The 24,836-nt window shown below is 42.7% G+C and overlaps 1 protein-coding gene and 1 pseudogene across 1 annotated transcript in view; one reads left to right on the top strand and one right to left on the bottom strand.

Annotated features, from left to right (window-relative positions):
* The window catches only part of THEM4 (thioesterase superfamily member 4), a 28,579-nt gene extending 16,570 nt beyond the window's left edge, over nucleotides 1–12,009 (bottom strand). Inside the window, exons 1-2 of the mRNA XM_049616240.1 lie at nucleotides 11,635–12,009; nucleotides 3,669–3,852 (exon numbers count right to left, since the gene is read on the bottom strand). Coding sequence (XP_049472197.1) covers nucleotides 3,669–3,852; nucleotides 11,635–11,796 — 346 coding nt within the window. The 5' untranslated portion in view covers nucleotides 11,797–12,009. The remainder of the gene's footprint in view (nucleotides 1–3,668; nucleotides 3,853–11,634) is intronic.
* Nucleotides 12,010–22,626: 10,617 nt separating this feature from the next.
* The window catches only part of LOC125912076 (phospholipid hydroperoxide glutathione peroxidase-like), a 57,684-nt pseudogene continuing 55,474 nt past the window's right edge, over nucleotides 22,627–24,836 (top strand).

Here is a 24,836-nt window from a genome sequence, read left to right as displayed (position 1 = left end):
TTTATTTATTTTTGGGACAGAGAGAGACAGAGCATGAACGGGGGAGGGGCAGAGAGAGAGGGAGACACAGAATCGGAAACAGGCTCCAGGCTCTGAGCCATCAGCCCAGAGCCTGACGCGGGGCTCGAACTCACGGACCGCGAGATCGTGACCTGGTTGAAGTCGGACGCTTAACCGACTGCGCCACCCAGGCGCCCCATCAACGTTTTTTATTTATTTTTGGGACAGAGAGAGACAGAGCATGAACGGGGGAGGGGCAGAGAGAGAGGGAGACACAGAATCGGAAACAGGCTCCAGGCTCCGAGCCATCAGCCCAGAGCCTGACTCGGGGCTCGAACTCACGGACCGCGAGATCGTGACCTGGTTGAAGTCGGACGCTTAACCGACTGCGCCACCCAGGCGCCCCATGTTTTTCTTTACTTTTAAGTAATCTGCCCAGAAAGTAAAAATTTTTTATCTTACCAAAATAATTTCCTGTGTTTTGTGTTGTCTTTTTCAGGTCTTTGATCACTTAAGATATGGAGTCTTCTTCTCTATTAAAAGATCTAAGTTTTTGTTTTGTTTTTACAACTATGTACTTTTCTGGTTTGCCTTTGATAACTTTTAATCATCACTCTGGCTAAATGAATAAGTATTGTTCCACATTGATCTATTTGATAAGATACTCTAAAACTTTTGATATTTGACCAAACCAAACCAAAGTTCAAATCAAGTCTTTGAACTCAGACGAACTCTGGGATTTCCCAGCAGGTCCCCAGAACACCTTCTAAAGAAGAGATGTTGAACTATTTCAAGTGTATGAAATTTCTAATAATCTGGTATGTCCTGGCATAATGTTATCAGTCATAATTCTAGTTATCTTAAAATCTATGTCACAGAAATAACCACATTTCCTTGTCATTTGCATTAGAACGAACTCTCATTAGATCTTTAACCATGGCTATTTTTTAGTCTTTTCGTCATTTACAGACAGTTGTTTTATTCTGATGATTTTGTAAAAGTGCTTTGTCTTCTAAGAGATTCAAGAAAAAGACTCTGACAAGTACAGGTTTCTGATAACTTTAAGATCACACCACTGAACTGGGTAAGAATTTCCAGAACTCTAGTGGAAAATTCATTTCATAAAGCTGTCAAGATCAAGCAAAACAAGAATTAATTACATGGGACTGAATGAGTTGATAAAGATATATAGAATTGAAATATTTATCTTTCTCCTATGTGATCCCACCAGAATTTGGAAACTCTTATTGAGTGTTCTTATTTTCACAGTAATCTATTTATTTGGAGATAATCTGTTCCTTATAATAGAAACAGATAAGACCAAACAGCTTCAAGGATTAAGGCTGAATTTATGGAGTCAATAAAACCTCCTTCAGAAAACTGCCTGGTATTTTGCTTACTGGGTTCCTAGCATTACAGGTGGGCAAAGATGGTTGCTTCCTGGCAGCCTGAGGAACTGCAGAATATTTGGGGGACCCTGAAAGAAGAAGAATCCACTCAAAATCATACATATTATAGGCAAAGACAGTGAGTGGCTTTTAAAAGTCCGATCTGGGATTCCTTATTAAAAGTAAACACTCCAAAAAAACCTATGTGGCCAATCACAATTCTTACAGCACCTGTGTAAATAATCAGGTCATATTTAATGAGACTAGATTTATTTTGCAATCAAACTAGTCTTACTGTGATTATTTCTGATACAAATGGGTGACTGTAGGGGCGTTAAGTGTCCGACTTCAGCTCAGGTCATGGTCTCGTGGTTCATGGGTTCTGCCCCCGCCCCCCGTCGGGCTCTGTGCTGACAGCTCAGAGCCTGGAGACTGCTTCGGATTCTGTGTCTCCCTCTCTCTCTGCCCCTCCCCAACTTGCACTCTGTCTTTTTCAAAAATAAATAAACTTTAAAACAAACAAACAAACAAAAACCAAATGGGTGACTGTAGAGAGAAAAAGTATATTTCCATATCGCACTTTTGCGGATATCAGGTCCCAGTGCTATTAACTGTCTTTGCGGTTCTGTTATCTATCTGGATAGATAGATAGATTTACTTGGATTCTAAATTCTTCTAGTTTCCTCAAATATCCAATTCCGACCCTCCAAACTAATGTTTCTAATTTTCTCCCACCCTTCTGACTTGGAATCACTAAGAACAAAACTACTTTTCCTGAAGCCCTGCAAACTGAAGCTGAACTGCTTTGATAGAAACTTCACAGAAATCACAATGGCTCACCTGTGGATAGTGCTTTGCCTGTTGCAGTTTGGCTACTCAGAGGGTTCACACCTGATGACATCACCAGAGATAGTCAAACTGCAAACCAGGAAAATGAGACTGCTGAAGGACTTTCAACCACCTCAACCTTCCTAATTGATTAAGTTCTTTCCAGCTCATCTTTGAACTCAGGCAAAAAGCCCTCTGGGCAAAGTATCCCATGATGGGAACCAAAACTATCCCCTCAAGCAATAAGGACTGCCCTGAGGCAGCCAGAACCACCCCCACCCCCAATCTGTGATTGACCCCAAGATAATGACATCTGACCTTTACTGCCCACAGGCATGTACCTGAAGGTTCAGAAGAGAAGCTGACCAACATAAAGCCATTTTGGGTTTTAGGTTGACTCTTAAAAGTTAGCAGGTCATAAAAAAAGTTATAGCCCATTGACAAGTACTTGAGACAGGCAGAGTGACCTTCCTCAAGAAGCTTAGCTGCCTTGATGTTAATTAATACTTTGCTAGAGGCAAAAGGCAACCTTAGCTTGACATTAGTCTGACCTCCAGGGTCCTGTAAAAGTTCCTTAGGAAATTTCCTTTCTCTCCGCTTCCCCCCTGTCCCCCAAGATATATGTTAGCAATCATCCTCCAAGCATATGACCCCCTGATATACATCTGAAGGGTCTCATGACAGAGTTTTTATTAGACAGTAATAAATGACCTTCTCCTAACAGCAGCTAGCCCCTCAAGGTCTTGGAAACCTTGCTTCCAAATTCCTTAGAGTTTTTTTTTTTCAACTTTTTTTTTTTTTTTTTTATTTTTGGGACAGAGAGAGACAGACAGAGCATGAATGGGGGAGGGGCAGAGAGAGGGAGACACAGAATCGGAAACAGGCTCCAGGCTCTGAGCCATCAGCCCAGAGCCCGACGCGGGGCTCGAACTCACGGACCGCGAGATCGTGACCTGGCTGAAGTCGGACGCTTAACCGACTGCGCCACCCAGGCGCCCCCAAATTCCTTAGAGATTTACTGCTATCCCTAACCCCTTCCCAACTTGAAAGTATACAATCAGCCATTCCTCGAAACCCCAACGAAGCTCTTTCTGCCCATGGGTCCGGCCCTGTGCTTTAATAAAACCACCCTTTTTGGGGGCACCTGTGTGGCTCAATGAGTTAAGTGTCCAACTTTGGCTCAGGTCATGATCTCACTGGAGCCTGCTTTGGATTCTGTATCTCCCTCTGTCTCTCTGCCCCTCCTCAGCTTGTGCTCTCTCTCTCTCAAAAATAAACTTAAAAAAAAAAAAAAATAAATAAAACCACCCTTTTTGCACCAAAGATGCCTTAAGAATTCTTTCTTGACTGTTCACTCCTGAACCCCAACATTTTCACATCAGTAACCAGTGCCTTCTGTTCTGTTTTATACTGACACTTAAATATTCTTTATGAGAGAGTGGCTGTTCCTACCAGGAAAATAGATTTTGATGTCTTCAGTCTCTTGAGTAAATTTACTTTTATATGAAGGCAAATGTTTCCAAGAGCCGTCTTCACTTTTTTTCATGAACTGGTCAAAGAGAAGTCTCATGTCCTCGCTCCAACTGGGGTTGGGGAGAGAAAGGTCCATATGCATGACCTCAGAAGAAAATGACCTCTAAAAAAGAGAGAGGAGAAAATGAAGAACAATGGGAGGTGCCATAACATATTGTATTTTCTGAGATTGTAACTTGCTGCTTCTCCTCTTCCCAGAAAACTGTCATTTTAGAGTGAAATCATATTTCAAGTATCACCTGGCCCAACCTCCTTGAGAGAAGGTGACTGAGGGTGAATGATGTGCTCAATATCACCCAACTACCTACTAGCAGAGCAGCATTATTCCCAGGTCTGTGGATTCCTTTTTTAAAAAAACCTTAAGCACAAGTGAGCCAGGAACTGGAGATAAAGTGATGAAGGACACACATCCTCCATGTAAAAAGTGTCATCAGTAGGGTATGCGGGGAGCCAGAGCACAGGAAAAGCGTTTATCTCAGATGGGGGGGGGGGGGCATGGTTCAGGGACTTGAATCTTGATTAGACAAGCAGAAATTAGTAAACTAGAAAGGGTATTGTAGGCAAGGGAAAACTGTATGCAAAATCAAGGAGGCATGACATAGTTTTGAGGGGCCTTAGGACAACCATATGAAGTAGGTACTAATTATTATCCTCATTTTACAGATGATGAAACTAAGGCCTAAAAGAAGCCTGGCTTTGTTTCAGTTCAAGGGGAGGAGCATGGCTACAGAAACGTGTGGGGAATAAGCTTAGAAATTTCCTGGACTTATACCAATGCGTTAACAAGGCATAAAGAAGTACAAAGCCAAAGGATGCTTGGGTAAATAAGACTAGGACCCCAAGAGAGACAGGGGAGTGCAAAGGCACCCAGACTAGGCCCCCAATACAAAGGTATATGAGGTAAGCAAGATTAGGCGTTCAGGGCAAAAATGTCCCCCAATTTAGTACTATAGCAGAAAGCTGCTTTCACAGGAGGAAAGGACCAAGCTAGGTAAACAGGTAAATTGGGCTATAGACTGCTATGCTGTAGGTGAAGCTGCCCAGAGCGGAGATGATTAACAAAAGAAAGGTGCCTCGTTAACTCTGAGGTCACTTGTCCTACCTGTCTCATCCCCTAAGGCTAGCTAATGCTGGAAGCCGAGCTATCCTAGCCTGATGGCAAGGCCCTTGCTGTGGATGGATTGGGACTGTAAGGCAGCCCACTGACAGTGAAGCTTCTTGTACTCCCGCTTTTAGGTAATTTGGCCTTAATAAAAGTACCTGGGGTATTGTCTGTGGAGGAATTGCCCTCGACAGGCCCCCTGGGAAAAGAACCATTAGAAAAGAAAAATAGGTTCCTCAAGGAAATTGTGTAGCCCCACATTTAGCCCTTGCTACTCCTTGTGAAGACTCCTCTACCTAAAGGAAGAATAGCCTCATACATTTGCCAGCATAGGGACATATGAATTTAAAAGCCCCACTCCAGCAACTAAGGAGTGTATCTACGGGCACAAGTTACTCTAACCCCTAGGCCCACTTGGCCCCCAGGAGGCATTTCAGATGCTGATTGAACCTAGTCGGTTAAAGTACAGAATGGTTCATTAGTTCCTAGGTACACTGTCCCTCTGAGAATGCATAAGGCGTGGGTTCCTAAGGCCCTTTTGGCCCCCTCCTGGCACCTTGGACCAAGGCGAACACTTTTGTTCCTCAAACCACAAAAGGTTCAGGGAAACAACTAAGGGGTCATGTCCCTGTAACTCTTCCACTTGAGGTGTTGAGAGATAGATGACCTTTCATGAAAACAGCAAAGCAAATGCTTTACAGATTCTAGATAAATGTAGATACATAATGAAACTAATGTAAGACATTAATCTTAAAGGGCAGGAGGGAACATTATGAGAAAATAACCATGTTATTTCTTAAAGGTTGATTAGACATAGGAACATTTTTAGAATTAGGTAATGTTAGAAAAACATAGATGACGTATGCTACAAGGAAATCACTAGCAAATATAATGCTATGTTTGCCACAATAAATCAGCCAGTTCAACACACTGCTGTTGTTTGTGTCCATTATTTTTGTTTTTTTATTTTAGTTTTATTTTCACTTTTTCGCTGATGCCGTTCATCCTTCGGGAATCCCTGGACCTGCTAGAGCTGGACTCCGGCAAGCTAAGATAAACAGAGGTGGTGCCTCATGTCCACTGTAAACAACCTTCTGCCTGGCGTCAGGATTTTGTTTTGTATTAACCCAAACCCCTAACCCCGAATACCTTCAAGACCCCCTTTCCCTCACGTCCTCCAGTTAATGTTCAGTTTCATTGTTTCTTTGTGCACGTCCATCACCATGTTTGTAAGCCTTCTGATCCTAATAAAAATGGGGCATGGACACTTATTCGGGGCTCTTGTCTTTTCCCGGACATTAGCCATCTCTCGCATTTTAATCCTGTGTTCCGCTCACTTGCTAGACAAGAGAGAACTTTAGCCTTAAAGTCTATGACAGAAACAGCCTTGGCTGTGAGAAACTTCCACACTAAGCTAGTTGGCCTGAACTGATCTGTATCTGCAGTACTCCAAAATGACAAGATGTGATCTGGTCATCATATGACAAATAGTGAGAAGGACCAAGACTGGATCTGAGACCCTGCGTGGAGGATTTTAGAGGTAACCCAAGTGAAAAATTATGACTGCATGAAGCAGAACTTGGTGGTCATTTTGATGAGAAAGGGAAGAGGAAAAACACAAGCACCTACCCCAGGTTTCTGAATTGTGCAACACAGTGAGCGACAGAACCAATTACCAAGAAAGAGATATAAAGAGGAGGAGGAGGTTGGGGGGACAGGTGCTTGGGTTCATAGTAACCACAGCTTCCACCCATGCTATTTCTCTGCAGTTCTGAGCAACACTAACACTCCTGTGCCCAGGAAGCAAGTGGAATGGTGCAGAGGCCCTGGAAGGGGACAAAGTGTGACTTAACTAAGAGGAGCAGGACAAAGCAAAGGCACCAGAAAGGGAAATTGGTTCTTTTGACTTTGGCAGAAATCTTGGAACATTTAAGATCACAGAAGCTATCAGCTCTGTGGCATTAGACTTCCAGCCACCTATGTCAATTCAGATTGAATGGATCTACAACACTAGGACAACACCCTGAAACCAAAACAGCAAGGCTGTGCTATGACGGCAGAAGCAGCCCACCAGACTTCTGCTGACACCTCGCTGGCTCTCATCCTGGCTGGATGGGGACACTATAGGTGGCCTGTCTCAAAAACTCTACAGAATTAAAAATGTCTTGGCTGAACAGAAAAAGCATCAACTTCACAGAGGAAATGTGAGCAGGATCAGACTGCTCCACTCCCTGGCCCAAAATGTGTACCCTTATTTTTTCCTTATGGCTTTGAATTCACTCATCTTTAGAACCCAGCTCAGAAAATTTGGGAAAGAAAAAACAATTTTAAAAAATCCACCCATTATCTATTATCTATCTTAAGAAAAACAATGTTAAAATTTTGATGTCTCTCTACCAACTTTTGTTAAATGTAATCTTTCTTAATAAACTTGTAATTTCAGTAAGAGATTTTTTTTTCTGCCTCACCACTTAAAAGTATTTAGTGCCCACTTTCTCATGTCCTTAATCTCAACTATCACCATTTTCAACAGAATATAATCCTTTAAACTAATTAACTTAGCCATTTAAAGTGTTACCAGGGGCACCTGGGTGGCTCACTTGGTTAAGCATCGGACTTCAGTTCGGCTCAGGTCATGATCTTGCTGGGCTCTGTGCTGACAGCTTGGAGCCTGCTTCAGATTCTGTGTGTGTGTCTCTCTCTGACCCTTCCCTGCTCACACTCTCTTTCTCTTTCTCAAAAATAAACAAACATTAAAAACATTTAAAAACAAACAAAAATAAAACTGTTTCCAATTTTTTGCTGCTTTAAATGAAAATGTTCATTAGAACATTATGAAAATAGCTTTTTCTCTATTTTGGATTATTTCCTTAGAATCCAGTCTCAATCACGTGGCTTTTAAAGTACATGAATTCTGGGGCATCTGGGTGGCTCAATTGGTTGGTTAAGCAACCAACTCTTGATTTTGGCTCAGGACATGATCTCAAGGTTCCTTAGTTCGAGCCCCATGTTGGGCTCTGTGCTGACAGGACAGGGCCTGCTTGAGATTCTCTTTCTCCTTTTTCTGTCCCTCCCCTGCTTGCAAGGGCGCGCACACACACACACACACTCTCTCTCTCTCTCTCAAAAAAATTAAAGCACATGAATTCTGGTAATAACTAACAGATACAAGTAATCACAGATAAAATATGGACTGACCAACATATATCAGTTGAAAGGTAGAATAGAATGTGTAGGATTTGGCCCATCCCTAGGTCTCATCTTAAACAGGCAACTGTAGGATGGATCAGTCCCAGCATCCTTTTAAGGACCAGGGTGATAGAGATAACTCAAGAATGACTCCGTTGGCTGTGGGCTCTCCTACCTGATTTCAACTTTGAAAGTGTGGGATTCAACTAAATGCAGTAACTTTTTAAAATCTGCTATACACTTGGCTCTATGCCAGCAACTGGTTCAGACAAAGAGAGAAGACTTAGGCTCTGCCCTCAAGTGCTTGCAGCCTCGGATGTGAAAAATACCCTAACAGAGGTACATACAGACATAGGAGGGACACTCAGGGAAAACTTCAAAAAGATGAGGACTGATGGAGTGATTTCTAAAGGATACAAAGTTCACTAAAGAGAAAGAGAATGTTGCACCAAGCAAAGGTGTAGAGAGATGACACAACCGTGTGACACCTTGGGGGCACTGCCAGGATTTCAGTCTTCATGGATGTAAGGCGCAAAGAGAATAGCAGCCAGATGTGGACTGCAACGTGGAAGATGAAACACACCGCAGAGGCTCTTTGGCCTTAACACAGGGTTTAGATTTCATCTGCTAGGTCAATGTTTTCCAAAGGCCAAAATGAAAGATGATTTTAGGTGGCACAAGGACAACGACTTATGTATTTTTAAATGCATATTATCAAAGGACATAAATAACACATCACACTTGTGACTTCATAAGTTATTCCTCAGGATAAAGCTCATTAAAGAAAGGTAGTCTTTATGGGAATGCAAGCTGGTGCAGCCACTCTGAAAAACAGTATGGAGGTTCCTCAAAAAACTAAAAATAGAACTACCCTACAACCCAGCAATTGCACTACTAGGCTTTTACCCATAGGATACAGGTGTGCTGTTTTGAAGGGACACATGCACCCCCATGTTTATAGCAGCACTATCAACAATAGCCAAAGCATGCAAAGAGCCCAAATGTCCATCGATAGATGAATGCATAAAGAATATGTGGTATATATGTACAATGGAGTATTACCTGGCAATCAAAAAGAATGAAATCTTGCCATTTGCAACTACATGGATGGAACCGGAGGATATTATGCTAGGAGAAATTAGAGAAAGATAAAAATCATATGACTTCACTCGTATGAGGACTTTAAGAGACAAAACAGATTAACATGAGGGAAGGGAAACAAAAATAATATAAAAACAGGGAGGGGGACAAAACATAAGAGACTCATAAATATGGAGAACAAACTGAGGGGCACTGGAGGGGTTGTGGGAGGGGGGATGGGCTAAATGGGTAAGGGCACTAAGGAACCTACTCCTGAAATCATTGTTGCACTATATGCTAATTTGGATGTAAAATAAAAAATAAATAAGAAAAAGAAAAGAAAGGTAGTCTTTAAAAAATCATGAAGGTGGCATTTGAATGATAAAACACTTTTTTCCACTATGGGGAGCCTTACAAAGTTTTAAGCAAAGCAGTAACATGAATTTAGGTTTCAAAAACCTCTCTCTGTTGTAAAGGATGAATTCCAAGGTGAGAAGAATGGCCCGGAAAGCAGTTAAAAGACTGACGCCAAGATCCAGGTGAGATATGATTAGAAGTTGAACTAGGTGGAGAGAAATGAAAAAAAAAAAAAAAAAAAAAAAAAGATTTAAAAAACATTTAAGATACTGGGAACAAGGAACGTGGAGAGAGACTGATCATGGGGAAAGAGAAGTAGGAGAGCCTTGGATGATGCAATCTGCTTTGCAGATTAGGGTGGGAAGAAGAAAGGAGGTTTTTGTTAGTGTTTGTGTGTGTGTTAGGAGGGGGAAGTGTAGAAGTGGATCTATTAATTTTAGTTATAGGCATGTTGAGTTTAGGTTCTCAGATGAACAGTGTGATGTGAGAAATAAAAACAATGAAAGTTTCAGTTCAAGGGGGTGAAAACTAAGAGATACCTGATGTAAAGTCACTTGTAAATTTTCAGCACAGACTGTATTACATGAGGGATAAATGTTAGGGACAAACATTACCTTTTGTAGCCCTTGGAAGAGGAAAAGTCTTACTTGATCTTTGGTAATATATTTTTCAGGTGGGGCTCGTTAACTGCAGTTATGACTTTTTTTTTTAAAGTAATCTCTACACCCAACATAGAGCTAGAGTTCACCACCCAAGATCAAGAGTTGCATGCTCTACTGATTGAGCCAGCCTGGTGCCCCAAGTTATGACTTCTTTTTAATATGTCTCCTTTTAAGATTCAGTTACTGAACAGAAAGAAAAGACTCACAAAGCCTATAAATACTACTATTAAATATTCTCAACACAGATTACAAGGCACCGACTAATTAAAGAAAGGAATTATCTTTGTTGTTGTGAGAGGGGCACTGGACATTATCTTTTCCCAAGTGAAAGATGGTATTGGGTTAATAACCAATCTGCACATTATTCCTTTTTTTGGGTTTGTTTGTTAATTTGAGAGAGAGTGAGAGAGTGCACATGAACAGGGGAGACAGGCAGAGGGAGAGACAGAGAATCCTAAGCAGGCTTCATGCCCAGCATGGAGCCCTATGCAGAGCTTGATACCCCACCCTGGGATCATTACCTGAGTAAAAATCAAGAGTCCCACACTCAACCACTGAGCCACCCAGGCACCTTCGCCCACGTTATTCTTTAAAAGGTACAAGAAAGAGCTCAATACAGAGCTGTTCCCTCCTCTATGTTCCTTTAGTACTTCATTTTAGCATACAGTACATTTAAAAAAAATGTTTTATTTATTTTTGGGAGAGAGCTCACAAAGAGAGTTGCGAGCAGCGGCGGGGCAGAGAGAGAGGGAGACAGAGGACCCCAAGCGGGCTCCCCGTGACAGCAGTGAGCCCCACTTGGGGCTTGAACTCACAAACCGTTAGATCATGACCTGAGCTGAACAGAGGCTCAACCTACTGAGCCACCCAGTTGCGCCAGTACATTTTTTTTTTTTTTTAATTTTACAATCTCATCTTTTTCTCCCAAACTCAACTGAGAGTTTTCTTACTTGTCATAAAGACATCATCAGAGACTAATGCCTTGCATATTGTTGGGGCTTAATTAATATTAATTGACTATGTCAGTGAAGCAAAACATAGGAACACCAGAACAAGCAATATTACCTCATTTTAATCTTACAACAACCTCACCAAAAGTGACAAACTGGTTTGAGGATACAATTTTCCGTCAAGCGGAGACGATTAGGATGAACCTCTAGGGAGAAACACTGCTCTTCTTGCGACCCTACAATGTGATGGTCAAGAGCCGGAGTGCTAAGTCAGACTCCAGCTCCACCAGGCGCCTGCTGTGACCTCGCCCGAACCATGACCCCTTCTTTATTGGTCATCAGTAGCAGCGGGATTTCCCGACCTAATGGCCAGAATCCAGCATCCAGCACGCTGCTTCATACCGGAGTCCCCTCCCTGTCCCTCTCCGTCTAACCTCAGGACTGTAAGTAAGCGACCCCTGCTAAAACCGACGCCTCTGGGGCTGACGTTAGCGTTTACTCTACGGTCAGCGGGCTGATCCACATTCCGGCGCAGTAGTCCTCACCGGGTCACCCCTGACGCAGCCTGGCTTGGCCGCCCGCTCCCGCCGCCCGGCTCCGGGATTCACCCGCGGCGACCACGGGTCCTTCGCCGGCAGAGGCGCGCCTCCGGGCAGGCCGCGCTGAACCGCAAGCGTGCGCAGTCGTGAGACGCAGCTCCGCAGCATGGCTCCGACAGCGATCAAGGCTCGGGTCCGGATTAGTGCTGGGCCCCCTCACGCCCGCTCCTCCCCATTCACCGAAGGGGCACGTGACCCCGGCGCGCGCCTAGAGGCGGGCGGGGCAGCGGCTTTTGATCTCGTTAGACTCGGCGCCCCCAAGGGGGCAGCCAGCCTTAACCACTTCCCCCGCCCGCCAGACCGCTGGGGCGCAGAGGAGGTAGGCCGGCCTCCCGCGCTAGGCCCGGGAGGCGGGGAGAACGGGCGGCCCCGCCCCACCCCGCCCCTCCTCCACCGCGGTTGCAGCCCATCCCCCTGCAGCTTCCGCGCCCTCCGGCTTCGCGCTTTGGCACTTTGCGCAATCGTGTTCCCAAGCAGCCTCCTCCTCTTAAGAAGGCTTAGGACTCTTGGCAGGTAGGAGCGCACACGAGAAGTGTAGGAATAAGGGCTTGTAGGCCACAGACACGTACCTGGGATCGGGTTGGTACTGATTTGTAGAGAGCCTTCCGGCTGCTAAAAGGGCATTTATACGTTTAAAATGCTCCTTTTCTGCCTCTTCCGCTGCCCCTCGTTCCGCGCCCCCTTAAATCCCGGGGCAGAACTAAAAGTTGAAGTCAGGCTGTTTTCAAATGGAGGAACTCGTAGGATGTGTTCGTCGCTAGCTTTGGAAACAGACCTGAGCTCAAACCCCTTCCCACCTGACACCATGTATGGACTCTTCAGTTGCACCTGGCCTCTGTTTCGTCATCTGTTTGTTGCGCGTACTGAAAAAAGTGCACCGAAGAACTTTCTCTTTAATTGGGAGTCACGAAGTTAGAAGTTACCTGGAGTTACCTTGTACTTTCCTTAGGAAACTGCCCCGGGCCAGTGGTGTGCTGGCGCTGGCTCATGGGACCAGACTTAAAAATTCAGAGTTTGGCTAGACGATCCTTAAATACTGCCATTATCAAAACTTAAGTTATGTCGCCTTACAATTAAATAATTAAAAAAAAATTTTTTTTAAATGTATATTTATTTTTGAGAGGGAGAGACACAGAGTGCAGGCAGGGGAGGGGCCAAGAGAGAGGGAGACCCAGAATCCAAAGCAGGCTCCGGGCTCTAAGCTGTCCGCACAGAGCCTGACTCAGGACTCAAACTCAGGAACTGCGAGATCATGACCTGAGCTGATGTCAGATGCTCAACCAACTGAGCCACCTAGGCACTCCACTAAATAAATTATTTTTTAAACGAAGGTTTTCGGTACTGAAAACTGTAACTTCCTAATTATTTTACTACTATCTGCTCTTGGGGTTGTTCACCTCTATCCTATTTGTGTGGGGGGAATAGTAGGCACAAATCTTCCTAACATCCACTTTCAGTCACATCACCTGGCGGCTTGAAATCCACTGCCTGGGAGTATTCACTCACTGCACATGAGGGCCTCTTCTCTCCCTTTTATTAAACATTTACCAATATACGACAGTCCTCCTACATCCTGAAGTCTTAAGGCTCTAAAAGTTACTTAAGACTCTAAAAGTTACTCATAATAGTTATTAAAATTGCTGAACAGCCAGCACATGCTCATTACATAGTGTTTTCCCACCAACACACTTCTGTCACTACTCACATAGTAAAGGTGGAACTCGAGGGACCATTACGGGGAAAGATTTATCAGAGATAAATAAACTTGGCTTTGAGCTTGGCGCTAAGTTGAGAGACCCCTCCCCCATTCTACATTTTTTTGGTGAGTGATTGGTATCTATGACACTAATTTCCCATTATTTCAGTACCCTTTGTTGAAAAGCTCTCCTCATTTAATTGTCTTTGCACTTGGATAAAAAATTGATTATCATATACCTTTGGGTCTATTGCTGGACTCTGTATTCTGTGCCATTGAGCTAGTTAACTTTCTGTGTGTGTGTGTGTGTGTGTGTGTGTGTGTTTTAAGTTTATTTATTTATTTTGAGAGAGAGGAAGAGAGAGATTCCCAGCAGTTTCCATGTTGTCAGCGCAGAGCCCAACGCGGGCTCCATCCCAGGAACCGTTGAGATCATGACCGGAACTGAAACCAAGCGTTGGACCATTAACGAACTGAGCCACCCAGGTGCCCCAAGCCAGTTCTTTCTCGATGCTAATACCATACTGTGTTTATTTCTATGGCTTCATAATTAGTTTCAAAATTATTTTGAACTTTGTTCTTTTTCAAAGTTGTTTTGGCTATTCTAGAGATATTTTGCATTTCCATATGAATTTTAGAATCAGCTTGTCAATATCTACAAAAAAGAAAAACCTGCTGTGATTTTGACTTGATGTCTCAGCAAATGAAGTCTTCTTATGAATAAGTTGTATTTCATCAGCAGGTCTTCTTATGAACAAAGTTATATCTTCCCATTTATTTAACTCATGTAATTTCTCTCAGCAATGTTTTGTAATGTGGGTCTTGTACATCTTTTGCCATACAGGCATACCTTGTTTTTTTGTGATTCTCTTTATTGGGCTTTGTAGATGTGTTTTTACAGATTGAAGTTTTGTGGCCATCCTACATTGAGCAAGCCTATTGGTGCTTTTAAGATTTTCTCTTTATCACTGTTTTTTGTTTGTTTGTTTGTTTGTTTTAGCAAATTGGTTATGATTTGCCTTGATGTAATGTTTTCATATTTCTTGTGTTTGGGGTTCATTGAGATTCTTGGATCTGTGGATTTATAATTTTCATCAAGTTTGGAGAATCGTAAGCTGTTACTTCTTCAAGTATATTTTCAGTTCTCCCCCCTCTTCCCTTCTTTTAAGGACTCCAAATACTTGTATATTAGGCCACTTTACATTGTCTCTGAGCTTATTGATGCTCTCTTATTCTTTCCAAATCTCATTATTAAAAATCCCTTTTCTTTGTTTTGTTTTCTATAGTTTTTATTGCTATGCCTTCAAGTTCACTAATCTTTTTTCTTCTGAAATATTTAATCTGCTGTTAAAATTTTTTAATTTTATTTATTTCTGAGAGAGAGTGAGAGAGCGTGCACAGGGGAGGGACAGAGAGGGAGGGAGACACAGAATCTGAAGCAGGCTCCAGGCTCCGAGCTGTCAGCACAGAGCCCAACAGAGGGCTGGAACTCACGAATCTCGAGATCTTGACCCGAGCCAAAGTCTGTCACTTACCCGACTGAGCCACCCAGGTGCCTCTACATGAGGCACCATTTCCTGGTTAGAAATTTAGGAGTCACCTTTGACCTCTCCTTGTTCCACAACCCCTCTCCCCATCCAGTTAGCATATACTCTTGAGTATGTATAGCGTATACTCTTGAGTTTACCTTGTAATCCAGTTATCTTTATCTTTTATTTCTTTGTGTTGTCTGATTGCTGTGGCTAGGACTTCCAGTACTATGTTAACTAACAGTGGTAAGAGTGGACATCCTTGACTTGTTCCTGACCTTAGGGTAAAGAAAGGCTTTCAGTTTTTCCCCATTGTGTATGATGTTCACTGTGATTTTTTTATATAAGGTCTTTATTATGTTGAAGTATATTCCATCTAGACCTGCTCTGTTGAGGGTTTATCATGAATGGGTATCATGGATGGTTGACTATGTTGTACTTAGTCAAATGCTTTTTTTGCATCTACTGAAATGATCATATGGTTTTTATCCTTTCTCTTGTTGATGAATCACATTGATTGATTTACAAATATTGAACCACACTTGCATCCTGGGAATAAATCCTACTTGATTGTTGTGAATGATTTTTTTTAACGTATTGTTGGATTTGATTTGCTAGTATTTTGTTGAGGATTTTTGCATCAGAGATATTTGGCCTGTACTTCTCTTTTTTGGTGATGTCTTTCTCTAGTTTTGGTATCAGGATAATGCTGGGCTCATAGAACAAATTTGGAATGTTTCCTTCCTCGTCTATTTTTTGGAATAGTTTGATAAGAATAGATATTAATTCTATTTTCTTTAATTTTTTTTACTATTTATTTATTTTGAGAGAGAACATGTATGCACACACGACCCAGGGGAGGGGCAGAGAGAGAGGAGAGAGCATCCCTGGGCTGATAGCGTGGAGCCTGGTTCTGGGCTTGATCCCATGTACTATGAGATCATGACCTGAGCCAAAATCAAGAGTCAGACACTCAACTGACTGAGCCACCCAAGCACACTTTAACTCTTCTTTAAAGGTTTGCTAGAATTCTCCTGTGAAGCCGTCTGGCCCTGGACTTTTGTTTCCTGGAAGTTTTTTTTGATTTCTGATTTAATTTCTTTACTAGCTATTGGTCAGTTCAAGTTTTGTTTCTTCTTGATTCAATTGTGGTAGGTTGTGTAATTCTAGGAATTTATCCATTTCTTCTAGGTTGTCCAATTTGTTGGCGTATAATTTTTCATAATATTCTCTTAAAATAGTTTGTCTTTCTGTGGTGTTGGTTATTTCTCTTCTTTAATTAGTTGTCATAGACTCTGGGTCTAAATTTCTCTCTGGTCTAGTAAGAGAGCAGGACGCAGGATGAAAAGTGAGAATCTTGTCTGGGAAAAGACAACAGGCTGGAATATGTGTCCTTGCCCCATTTTTATTAGGATTGGAAGGCTTACAAACATGGTGATGGACATGCACAAAGAGACAATGAATCAGTGAAAATTAACTCATGGGCATGAGGAAAAAGGGGGTTTTGAAGATATTCAGGATTAGGGGTGTGGGTTAATACAAAACAAAATCTTGGCACCGGGCAGCCGGGCATAGGGTTGTTTACAGTGGACATGAGGCACCACCTCAGTTTATCTTAGCTAGCCTAGGGGATGAGACAGATAGGACACATGACCTCAGGGTTAACAAGACACGTTTCTTTTTTTTTTTTATTTTTTTTAAATTTTTTTAATGTTTATTTATTTCTGAGACCGAGAGAGACAGAGCATGAGCAGGGGAGGGGCAGAGGGAGAGGGAGACACAGAATCAGAAGCAGGCTCCAGGCTCTGAGTTGTCAGCGCAGAGCCCGATGTGGGGCTCGAACTCACAGACTGCGAGATCATGACCTGAGCCGAAGTCGGTCGCTCAACCGACTGAGCCACCCAGGCGCCCCAAGACACCTTTCTTTTGTTAATCATCTCTACTGTGGGCAGCATCACCCACAGCGCAGTGCAGTGGTCTATAGCCCTATTTAACTGTTTACCTAACTTGGTTCTTCCCTCCTGTGAAAGCAGCTTTCTGCTGTAGTACTAAATTGGGGGTAATTTTCACCTGGAAGGGCTGATCTTGCTTACCTCATATAGCTTTGTATTGGGGGCCTTTGCATCCCCTCTATATCTTGGGTGCCTTTGCAACCCCCTGCTCTCTCTTGGGGTCTTTATCTTGTTTACCCAAACTCAGGTGTGAGCATCCTATGGCTTTGTACTTCTTTATGCCTTGTTAACCCATTGGTGTAAGCCCAGGGGATTCCTAAGCTTATTCCCCACAATTAGTGATTTTGTTTATTTGACTTCTCTCTTCCTTTTTTTTTTTTAATTGATGAGTCTGGCTAGAGGCTTATCAATTTTGTTGATCTTTTCAAAGAACCAGCTTGTGGTTTCATTGAACAGATCTATTTTTTTTTTCAGTTTCTATATCATTTATTTTTGCTCTAATTTTATTATTTCCTTCCTTCTGCTGGTTTTGAGTTTTGTTTCTTGTTTTTCTAGCTCCTTTAGGTATGATTGTGTTGTTTATTTGAGATTTTTCTTGCTTTCTGAAGTAGACCTGTATTGCTATAAACTTCACTTATGAAAAAATGTTCATTTACTTTTGAGAGAGAGAGCATGAGTGTGAGAGGGGGACAGAGGATCTGAAGCAGGCTCTGCACTGACAGCCACAAGCCTGATTCAGGGCTCAAACTCATGAACCATGAGATCATGACCTGAACTGAAGTTGGATGCTCAACTGACTGAGCCACCCAGGAGCCTCTAAACTTCCCTTTTAGAACTCCTTTTGCTGCATCCCAAAGATTTGGGACCATTTTTTTGTTTACGTTTGTTTTCATGTAATTTTTTATTTCTTTAGTTAAAAAAATTTTTTTTAATTTATTTTTTAACCATGTCATTTTTTATTTCTTCTTTGATTTCTTGGTTGACCCATTCATTGTTTGCTTAGCATGTTATTTTACCTCCATGTATTTGTGCTCTTTCCAGGTTTTTTTTTTCCTGTGGTTCATTTCTAGTTTCATAATGTGGTCAGAAAAGATGGTATGGTATGACTTCAATATTTTTGAATATGTTGAAACTTGTTTTGTGGCCTGATATCTGTGACCTGTGATCTAGTCTGGAGACTGTTCCATGTGCACTCAAAAAGAATGTGTTTTCTGCTGTTTTAGTATGGAATGTTCTGAATATATCTGTTAGATCCATCTGGTCTAATGGGTCATTCAAAACCACTCTTTCCTTGTTGATTTTCTGTTTGCATGATCTGTCCACTGATGTAAGTAGCATGTTAAAATCCCCTGCTATTATTATATTACTATTGATTAGTTCCTTTATTTTTGTTATTAACTGCTTTATGTATTTGGGTGGTTTCATGTTGGGGGCATAAATATTTACAGTTGTTGTATGTATAGTTTGTTGGATGGTCCCCTTTATTATTATATAGTATCCTTTGTCTCTTGTTACAGTTTTGTTTTAACTCTATTTTGTCCAATATAAATATTGCTATCCTGGCTTTCTTTTGACACATATTTGCGTGAGAAATGTTTTTCCATCCCCTCACAGCTGCAGGTGTCTTTGGGTCTGAAATGAGTCTCTTCTGGCAACATATAGATGGGTCTTGTTTTTTTATCCACTCTGTCACCACATGCCTTTTGATTGGGGCATTTAATCCTTTTATATTCAAAGTAATTACTGATAATATGTATTTATTGCCATTTTGTTACTTCTTTTGTGGTTGTTTTTATAGGTTTTCTCTGATAATTTTCTTGCTCTCATGGTTTGCTGGCTTTTTTAGTCATATACTTGGATTCTTTTCTCCTTATTCTTTGCATATCACTGATTTTTGATTTTTGGTTAACCATTAGGTTTTTGATTTTTGGTTAACCATTTGGTTAACCATCTTCTGCATATAGTATGCTATATGAAGTTGATGGTTGCTTAAGTTTAAACCCATCTTTACTCCTTTCCTTTACCTTTACTCCTTAGGTATATGGTGTCATTTACATCCTTTTATTTTGTGAATCCCTTGACTGATTTTTACAAATTTTTTATTTTTACTGCTTTTGTGCTTCCTATTTTTCATCCTCTCACTTATGGTCTTCGTTTCTACTCAGGGATCCCCTTAATATTTCTTGTGGGTCTGGTTTAGTAGTCATGAATTCCTTAAGTTTTTGTTTGTCTGAGAAACTCTTTACCTCTCCTATTCTGAGTGACAGCGTTGCTGGATGAGTATTCTTTGCTGCACCTTTTTCCCTTTCAGCACTTTGAATATATCCTGCCTAGGAAGGATGCATTCTTGAATTGTTTTCCCCAGGGCAGTGCACCAAAGTGAGATTCTGGATGGCAAAGGGTGCACGTTGATGGGGGGGGGGGGGGGGGAAGGGGGGTGAAGAAAGGGGTGGTTAGAAAGAGGACCACTCCAGGCAGATGCAATTCACGTTGCGTTATTACTATGTTGATGTGGTATCTAGAGGTGTTGGGTGGTTTTCATAGTCATTTTAACCAAGTGGCAAGGGAAAGAGTTCTGTCCTCAGTGGCCAGGACTCTGTCTTTCTATTGTATTTTTTTTTTTTCATTGCCATTTTCTAACTGTCATATGCTCTGGTCATATTGGGTCCCCTTTCGGGGACTACCCTAGGTTCTTTCCTGCCTCAGGCCTTCTTGTATGTTGTTCCTCTGCTGGCAGTGCTCTTACCCCCAACTCTTCACCTTGCTAACTCCAGCTAATCCTCTGGTGTCAGCATAATTGTCACTTAGTGACACCTTCCTTGACCAAGTGTGTCAGAGGCAACGCTAGGTGCTTTACAGTCAGTATTTAATCTGAATTAGGTCCTCATGATGTTCTCCCACAGTAGCTCTGATTTTTCCTTTCAAGCACTTAGTATAGTTTGTAATTAAGTAGATATTCGTGTGCCCTCTGCCTCCCTCAGGAGGCCGTGCTTTCTCTCCGTCTCCAAGCTCAGCCCTGCATCTCCAGCGCCTGGCACAGTTACTGATAGATCATGGCACTCAGAAAATAGTTGTTGGATGAACAAATAAACAGGAAACATTTGGAAAGAGGCTGGGGGCTCTTCCTCTCTCAACCCACCTCTCTAGATTATCTCATCAATTCCCATGGATTTAAACACTGTCTATATATATGCTGATGCTTCCAACTTTTTATCTCTGATTCAAAGCTCTCTTCACTTAGTCATTAGGATAATTGTGTGGGATAACCATTATTACCCCTATTTTACAGATGAAACACAGAGAAAATTATATGTCCTGGTGCTATCATCAAAGAGAGGGTTTCTTAGATGTTAGGATGCACTCCTAAAAAGGTTCTGCCATGTCGTTCTTTTCACAGAGTGCTGGGTCAGTCTTTTTCAACATTGCTTTTGTCAATTTCAGAATTAAAGGCTCCCATAAGATTTGTTATGGTAAAGACACCTGGATTGATGGATCCACCCAAGCTTTTAGATAAAGATTCTGGTAGTGAGTGGGGTCGACTACTCTGGATAAACAGTGTTCTTTACAGAATTGTATTTTAAGAAAGCTTAAAATTGCTTGGTATGCCATGACTAATTAAAAGCACCATTTATAAATACTTATAAATACTCAATACGGATTGATTTTGAGGCACCAACATGTGACTAAAGAAACAAATCTACTTCCGTAGTTGTGGGATTACTGTAGGCCATACTTTCTTTGCTACAGTATGAAACCATTTAGGATTAGACACTAGCCCAAATGCCTTAAGAGTCTTGAAAAGGGAAGCTGCAATAGGTTAATAATGAAACTGTCCCTGTGTAAGTCACTAAGTCCCTGAGCAGGTGAAGTCTGAGGTAAGTCTTGTGGGGCCAATGGGAGTTGGCCCAGTAGGTGAAGCAGGAGAGGGCAGGTGCAGGTGCAGGGTCTCCAGGAGCAGTTCCCAATGCCAGAGGACAGCATGGAATCACTTGGCAAGTCCAGGGAACCATCAGTGGTTTCTGTGGGGGTTGGACATCGGTTAGGAAGGGGATGTAGGAAGAGATGAGGGTGGGGCAGCAGGTGGGGCTTTCAGGATCCTAAAGAACCATCACCACCCACACTAATGTGGTGGTGCTTACCCTAGGCAGTGGGGAGCCACAAGAGGCCTGTTAGCAGAGGAATGACATTATCTGGCCTAGATTTAAAAAAGAAAATGATCACCACGGAGGCTATGTGGAAATTGCATTTGAATCAGGGATATGCTTGAGAGCTGTCTGGGGGCTGGGTGTCAGTGAGGGGGGTTAGCGATGGATGTGACCCAGGGCCTGAAGAAAAGGAGAAGTCAGGATGCCATGTTTCTGGCTTGGGTGGGGTATGGTAGGAGGTACTCATCAGAGTGGGAAAAAGAAGTGTGTTTGGGGACAAAGGGAAGAAGGAATATCTGTTGAGTTGGGGATACCCATGGAGATGTCCAACTGGCAAATAGAAAAAGCTTGAGAGAAGACCTGAAAGTGTCTTTTGAATTATTCTCATAGAACACATGGGAGGCCCCTACTAGAGCTGCTGGGGTGAAGCGGGGCCAGCGGCTGGACTGGAGGGGTAGGTGGCAGGGGTGGGTAGCAGGGGTGGGAGCGAGTAGACAGGATGCTGTAGGAATGGGCTGACTGCCCCTTGGAAGCCTCCCTGTGAGGAGAAGGGGGGGGGCAGCAGCTGTAGCACAAGAAAGGATTGTTTGTTCTCAAAAATGAGATTCATTTTTTTCTTTCTTCTTCTTTTTTTTTTTAAATGCAGAGAAAATACCAACTCTACAAGCTAAGAACATTCAAACAACACAAGTTATAAAAGTAAAACTAACAACTTGTCAGCCTGCTTTGTGACCAGACTTCTGAGCTGGGGGCCTGGCACCTACCCTTTGGCACTTTCTACATCTGGCCCCTTTTGGTTTAAACCTGCTCTTGTGGGGCGCCTGGGTGGCTCAGTCGGTTAAGTGTCCACTCTTGGTTTCAGCTCAGGTCACAATCTCATGGTCGTGAGATCCAGCCCCACCTCAGGCTCTACGGAGTCTGCTTGGGATCTTCTCTCTCACTTTCTCTCTGCCCCTCCCCAACTCGTTTTCTCTCTGTCTCTACACACACACACACACACACACACACGCACGCACGCACACACCCCACACCCCACCTGCTCGTTCACCCAAAATGAAATGCCATAATGCTGGCAGATGCCCTCACTCCCAGTGCTGCCTCCTCTCTTCCACCACAGCCACAATTCTGAAACCCCACACTTCTCAGCCTGTGTATTCTATCCCCAGGTAATACTGAATTGTCATTCACTGCTGGATTCAGTGGGGATTTGTCAGGCTTCATCCTACTTGGTGTCTTCTCAGCAGTTAAAAGTATTGATCTCTTTTCTTTAAAGTGCCTTGTCTCTGGTTCTCTTAACTTTATCTCATCCAGGTTTTAACTCCTGAATCTCTGCAAAGTTCCTTTTATGTGGAGTCATCAACTTTCTCATTACATCTTGGGACATGTATCCTGCTTTCTCTGTTTTTACAGAGTGCAATCTGGCAACCTTGGCTATTCTTCAACCATATTCTGCTAAAAAGCGTGGGTTCAAATCTGGCTGAGTGACTGTTCTTTTTCAGACCCGGTGGATGAAGGCTCCATCCCACACGGCTGCCCCCACTTCAGATACCACCTGCAGATCCGGGCACTCAGGCTACCTTCACTTCTGCCAGCTGACTATAAATCCTGAGGTTCTTGTACCCCTCTCCCCACCCAGTTCAACAACTTGCAGAACTCAGCCCATAGTTACCATGGCAATTTTATTATAAAGGCAGGGGGTGGGTGGAGGGGGTGGTTCAGAGCTTCCCTGCCTCTCTGAGTGTGCTACCCATCCAGCACATCAGGCTTTCTGAGTGTGCTACCTGCCCAGCACATCAGGTTCACCAACCTGGAATCTCTCCTAGACCCTGTCTGAGTTTTTAAAATTGAGATTTCATTATGTAGGCACAATTGATTAAATCACTGGCCACTGGTGTTTGAGCGGTCTCCAGCCCCTTTCCCTTCTCCAGAGCTCACGGGGTGCAACAGAAAGTTCTAGCCCTCCAATCACAAGGTAGGCTCTCCAGTCCTGAAGATATCTAGGGCTCTGCCTTGAGTTATTTCATTAGCTTAAACTATAAAATGTTTATTAAACATCTATATATATTAAGTTCTCTTCTAAGTGCTGGAGAAATAGCAGTAAACAAAATATACAAAAAAAAGTTTTTGAAGTCCTTTATGAATGTTCTGATGCATTCCTCAGAAGTCTGTAGTGTATGGTTTTCATTAAAGAGTGTTTCTTTAACATTGGTCTTTCTCAACATTGCTTTTGTTGACTTTAGAGTTACAAGGTGATCAGAACTAAGGCGAAAAAAAAGGAAAAGCAGATAGGGAGTACTAGAAAGGGAGTAATCAGGGAAAGGACTCCCTGAAAACATGATACTTGAGCAAAGGCTTGGTGAAAATGAGGTTTTGGAGAAAATGACAAGTGCAAAGGCCCTGAGGTGGGAATTTGCCTGGTTTTTAAAGGAATAGCAAAGAGGCCACTATGGCCATATCACAGTGAATAAAGGATAGAATAATATAGAGAGAGCTATTAGGGGTGCCTTGGGTGGTTCAGTTAAGCATCTGACTTCACTCAAGTCAAGAGCTCGTGGTCCATGAGATTGAGCCCCAAGGAAGGCTCTGTGTTGACAGCTCAGAGCCTGCAGCCTGCTTTGGATTCTGTGTCTCCCTCTGTCTCTGCACCTCCCCTGCACACACTCTCTCTCTCTGTTTCTTTCTCTCTCATAAACATTAAAAAAAAAAAAAAAAAAAAAAAAAGGAAAGAGCTAATTAATGAAAGCCAAATTACATAGAGCTTTGTAGATCTAAGCTCTATGAGAGCTCTAAGCTATGAGAGATTGTAAAGACTCTGACTCTTATTCCTACCATCACTGGAGTCTTTTCTGTGTAGCAGGGGCATGATGTAACTCGTGTGAGCTAATTTAAGTATTTCCCTGGCCACTAGGTAGATAGTCAACAGAAGCAGGGGACTTTCTTCCCTCTGCTCCCAAACCAGTTTCTTCCCTAGCCCATTTTGAAAAGCAATTTCCAACGTTCATGGCAAAAGATCTAGATGGCATCCTGATTCCTCCTTCTTTCCCATGCCTCACATCCAACCAGTTACTACCAGTCAAGGAGACCAGTTAGAAAGTTAATGTGGTCATCCAGATGAGAGAGGATGGTCTCTTGGACCAGGGTGGGAGTGATGGAGGTAGTGACTCTAGATATAGTTTGACGGTAAAGGTAACAAGATTCACTGATGAATTGCATCAGGATGATACCAAGGGTTTGGGCCTGGGCAACTGGAAGTATGGAACCGCCAGCAACTGAGACGAGGCAGACAGTAAGACTTAGAGCAGGTTTTAAGGGGGAAAGATCAGGAATTCAGTTTTGGATGTATTAGGTTTGAGATAGACAAACAGATCCATAGAATAGTGTCACAGACTTTGAGTCTGGAGCTCCCTCTTGTCCAGCAAGAGAGTGGATGCAGAATTGAATATGAGAGAGGCTAGTGTCCAGGAGGAGACAAGAGACCCAAACAAGGGTTTTGTCTCTGTACTTATTGAGCTCTCAAGGTTTTACACATGTGATGAACGTGCAGAAGAAACCAATAAGGTAGTGACCGTTAATTTGTGTATGTAAGAAGCAAAGGGTTTGGGGGGCGAGTGGCAGTAGAAGTTGAGATTAAAGCACAATGATATATTGGTGCCAGATGCCAGATGGACAGTGTTTCTCTGTGGGGGATACAGTCAAGTAGCTGTTATCTCCAAAGTGTCAGATTGCTGGAGCATGCTGCCTTAAGGCTAACAAGGCACCTTTTCATTAGCTAACGTTGGGTGTTTTGGCTCTTAATGGCCTCTAACTGTTGGGGGGTTCTATGCTT

The sequence above is a fragment of the Panthera uncia genome (genome assembly GCF_023721935.1).
Source record: "Panthera uncia isolate 11264 chromosome C1 unlocalized genomic scaffold, Puncia_PCG_1.0 HiC_scaffold_4, whole genome shotgun sequence".
Lineage (NCBI taxonomy): Eukaryota > Metazoa > Chordata > Mammalia > Carnivora > Felidae > Panthera > Panthera uncia.
Note: the sequence above shows the minus strand (reverse complement) of the source record. Positions and strands in the feature narration are given on the sequence as shown.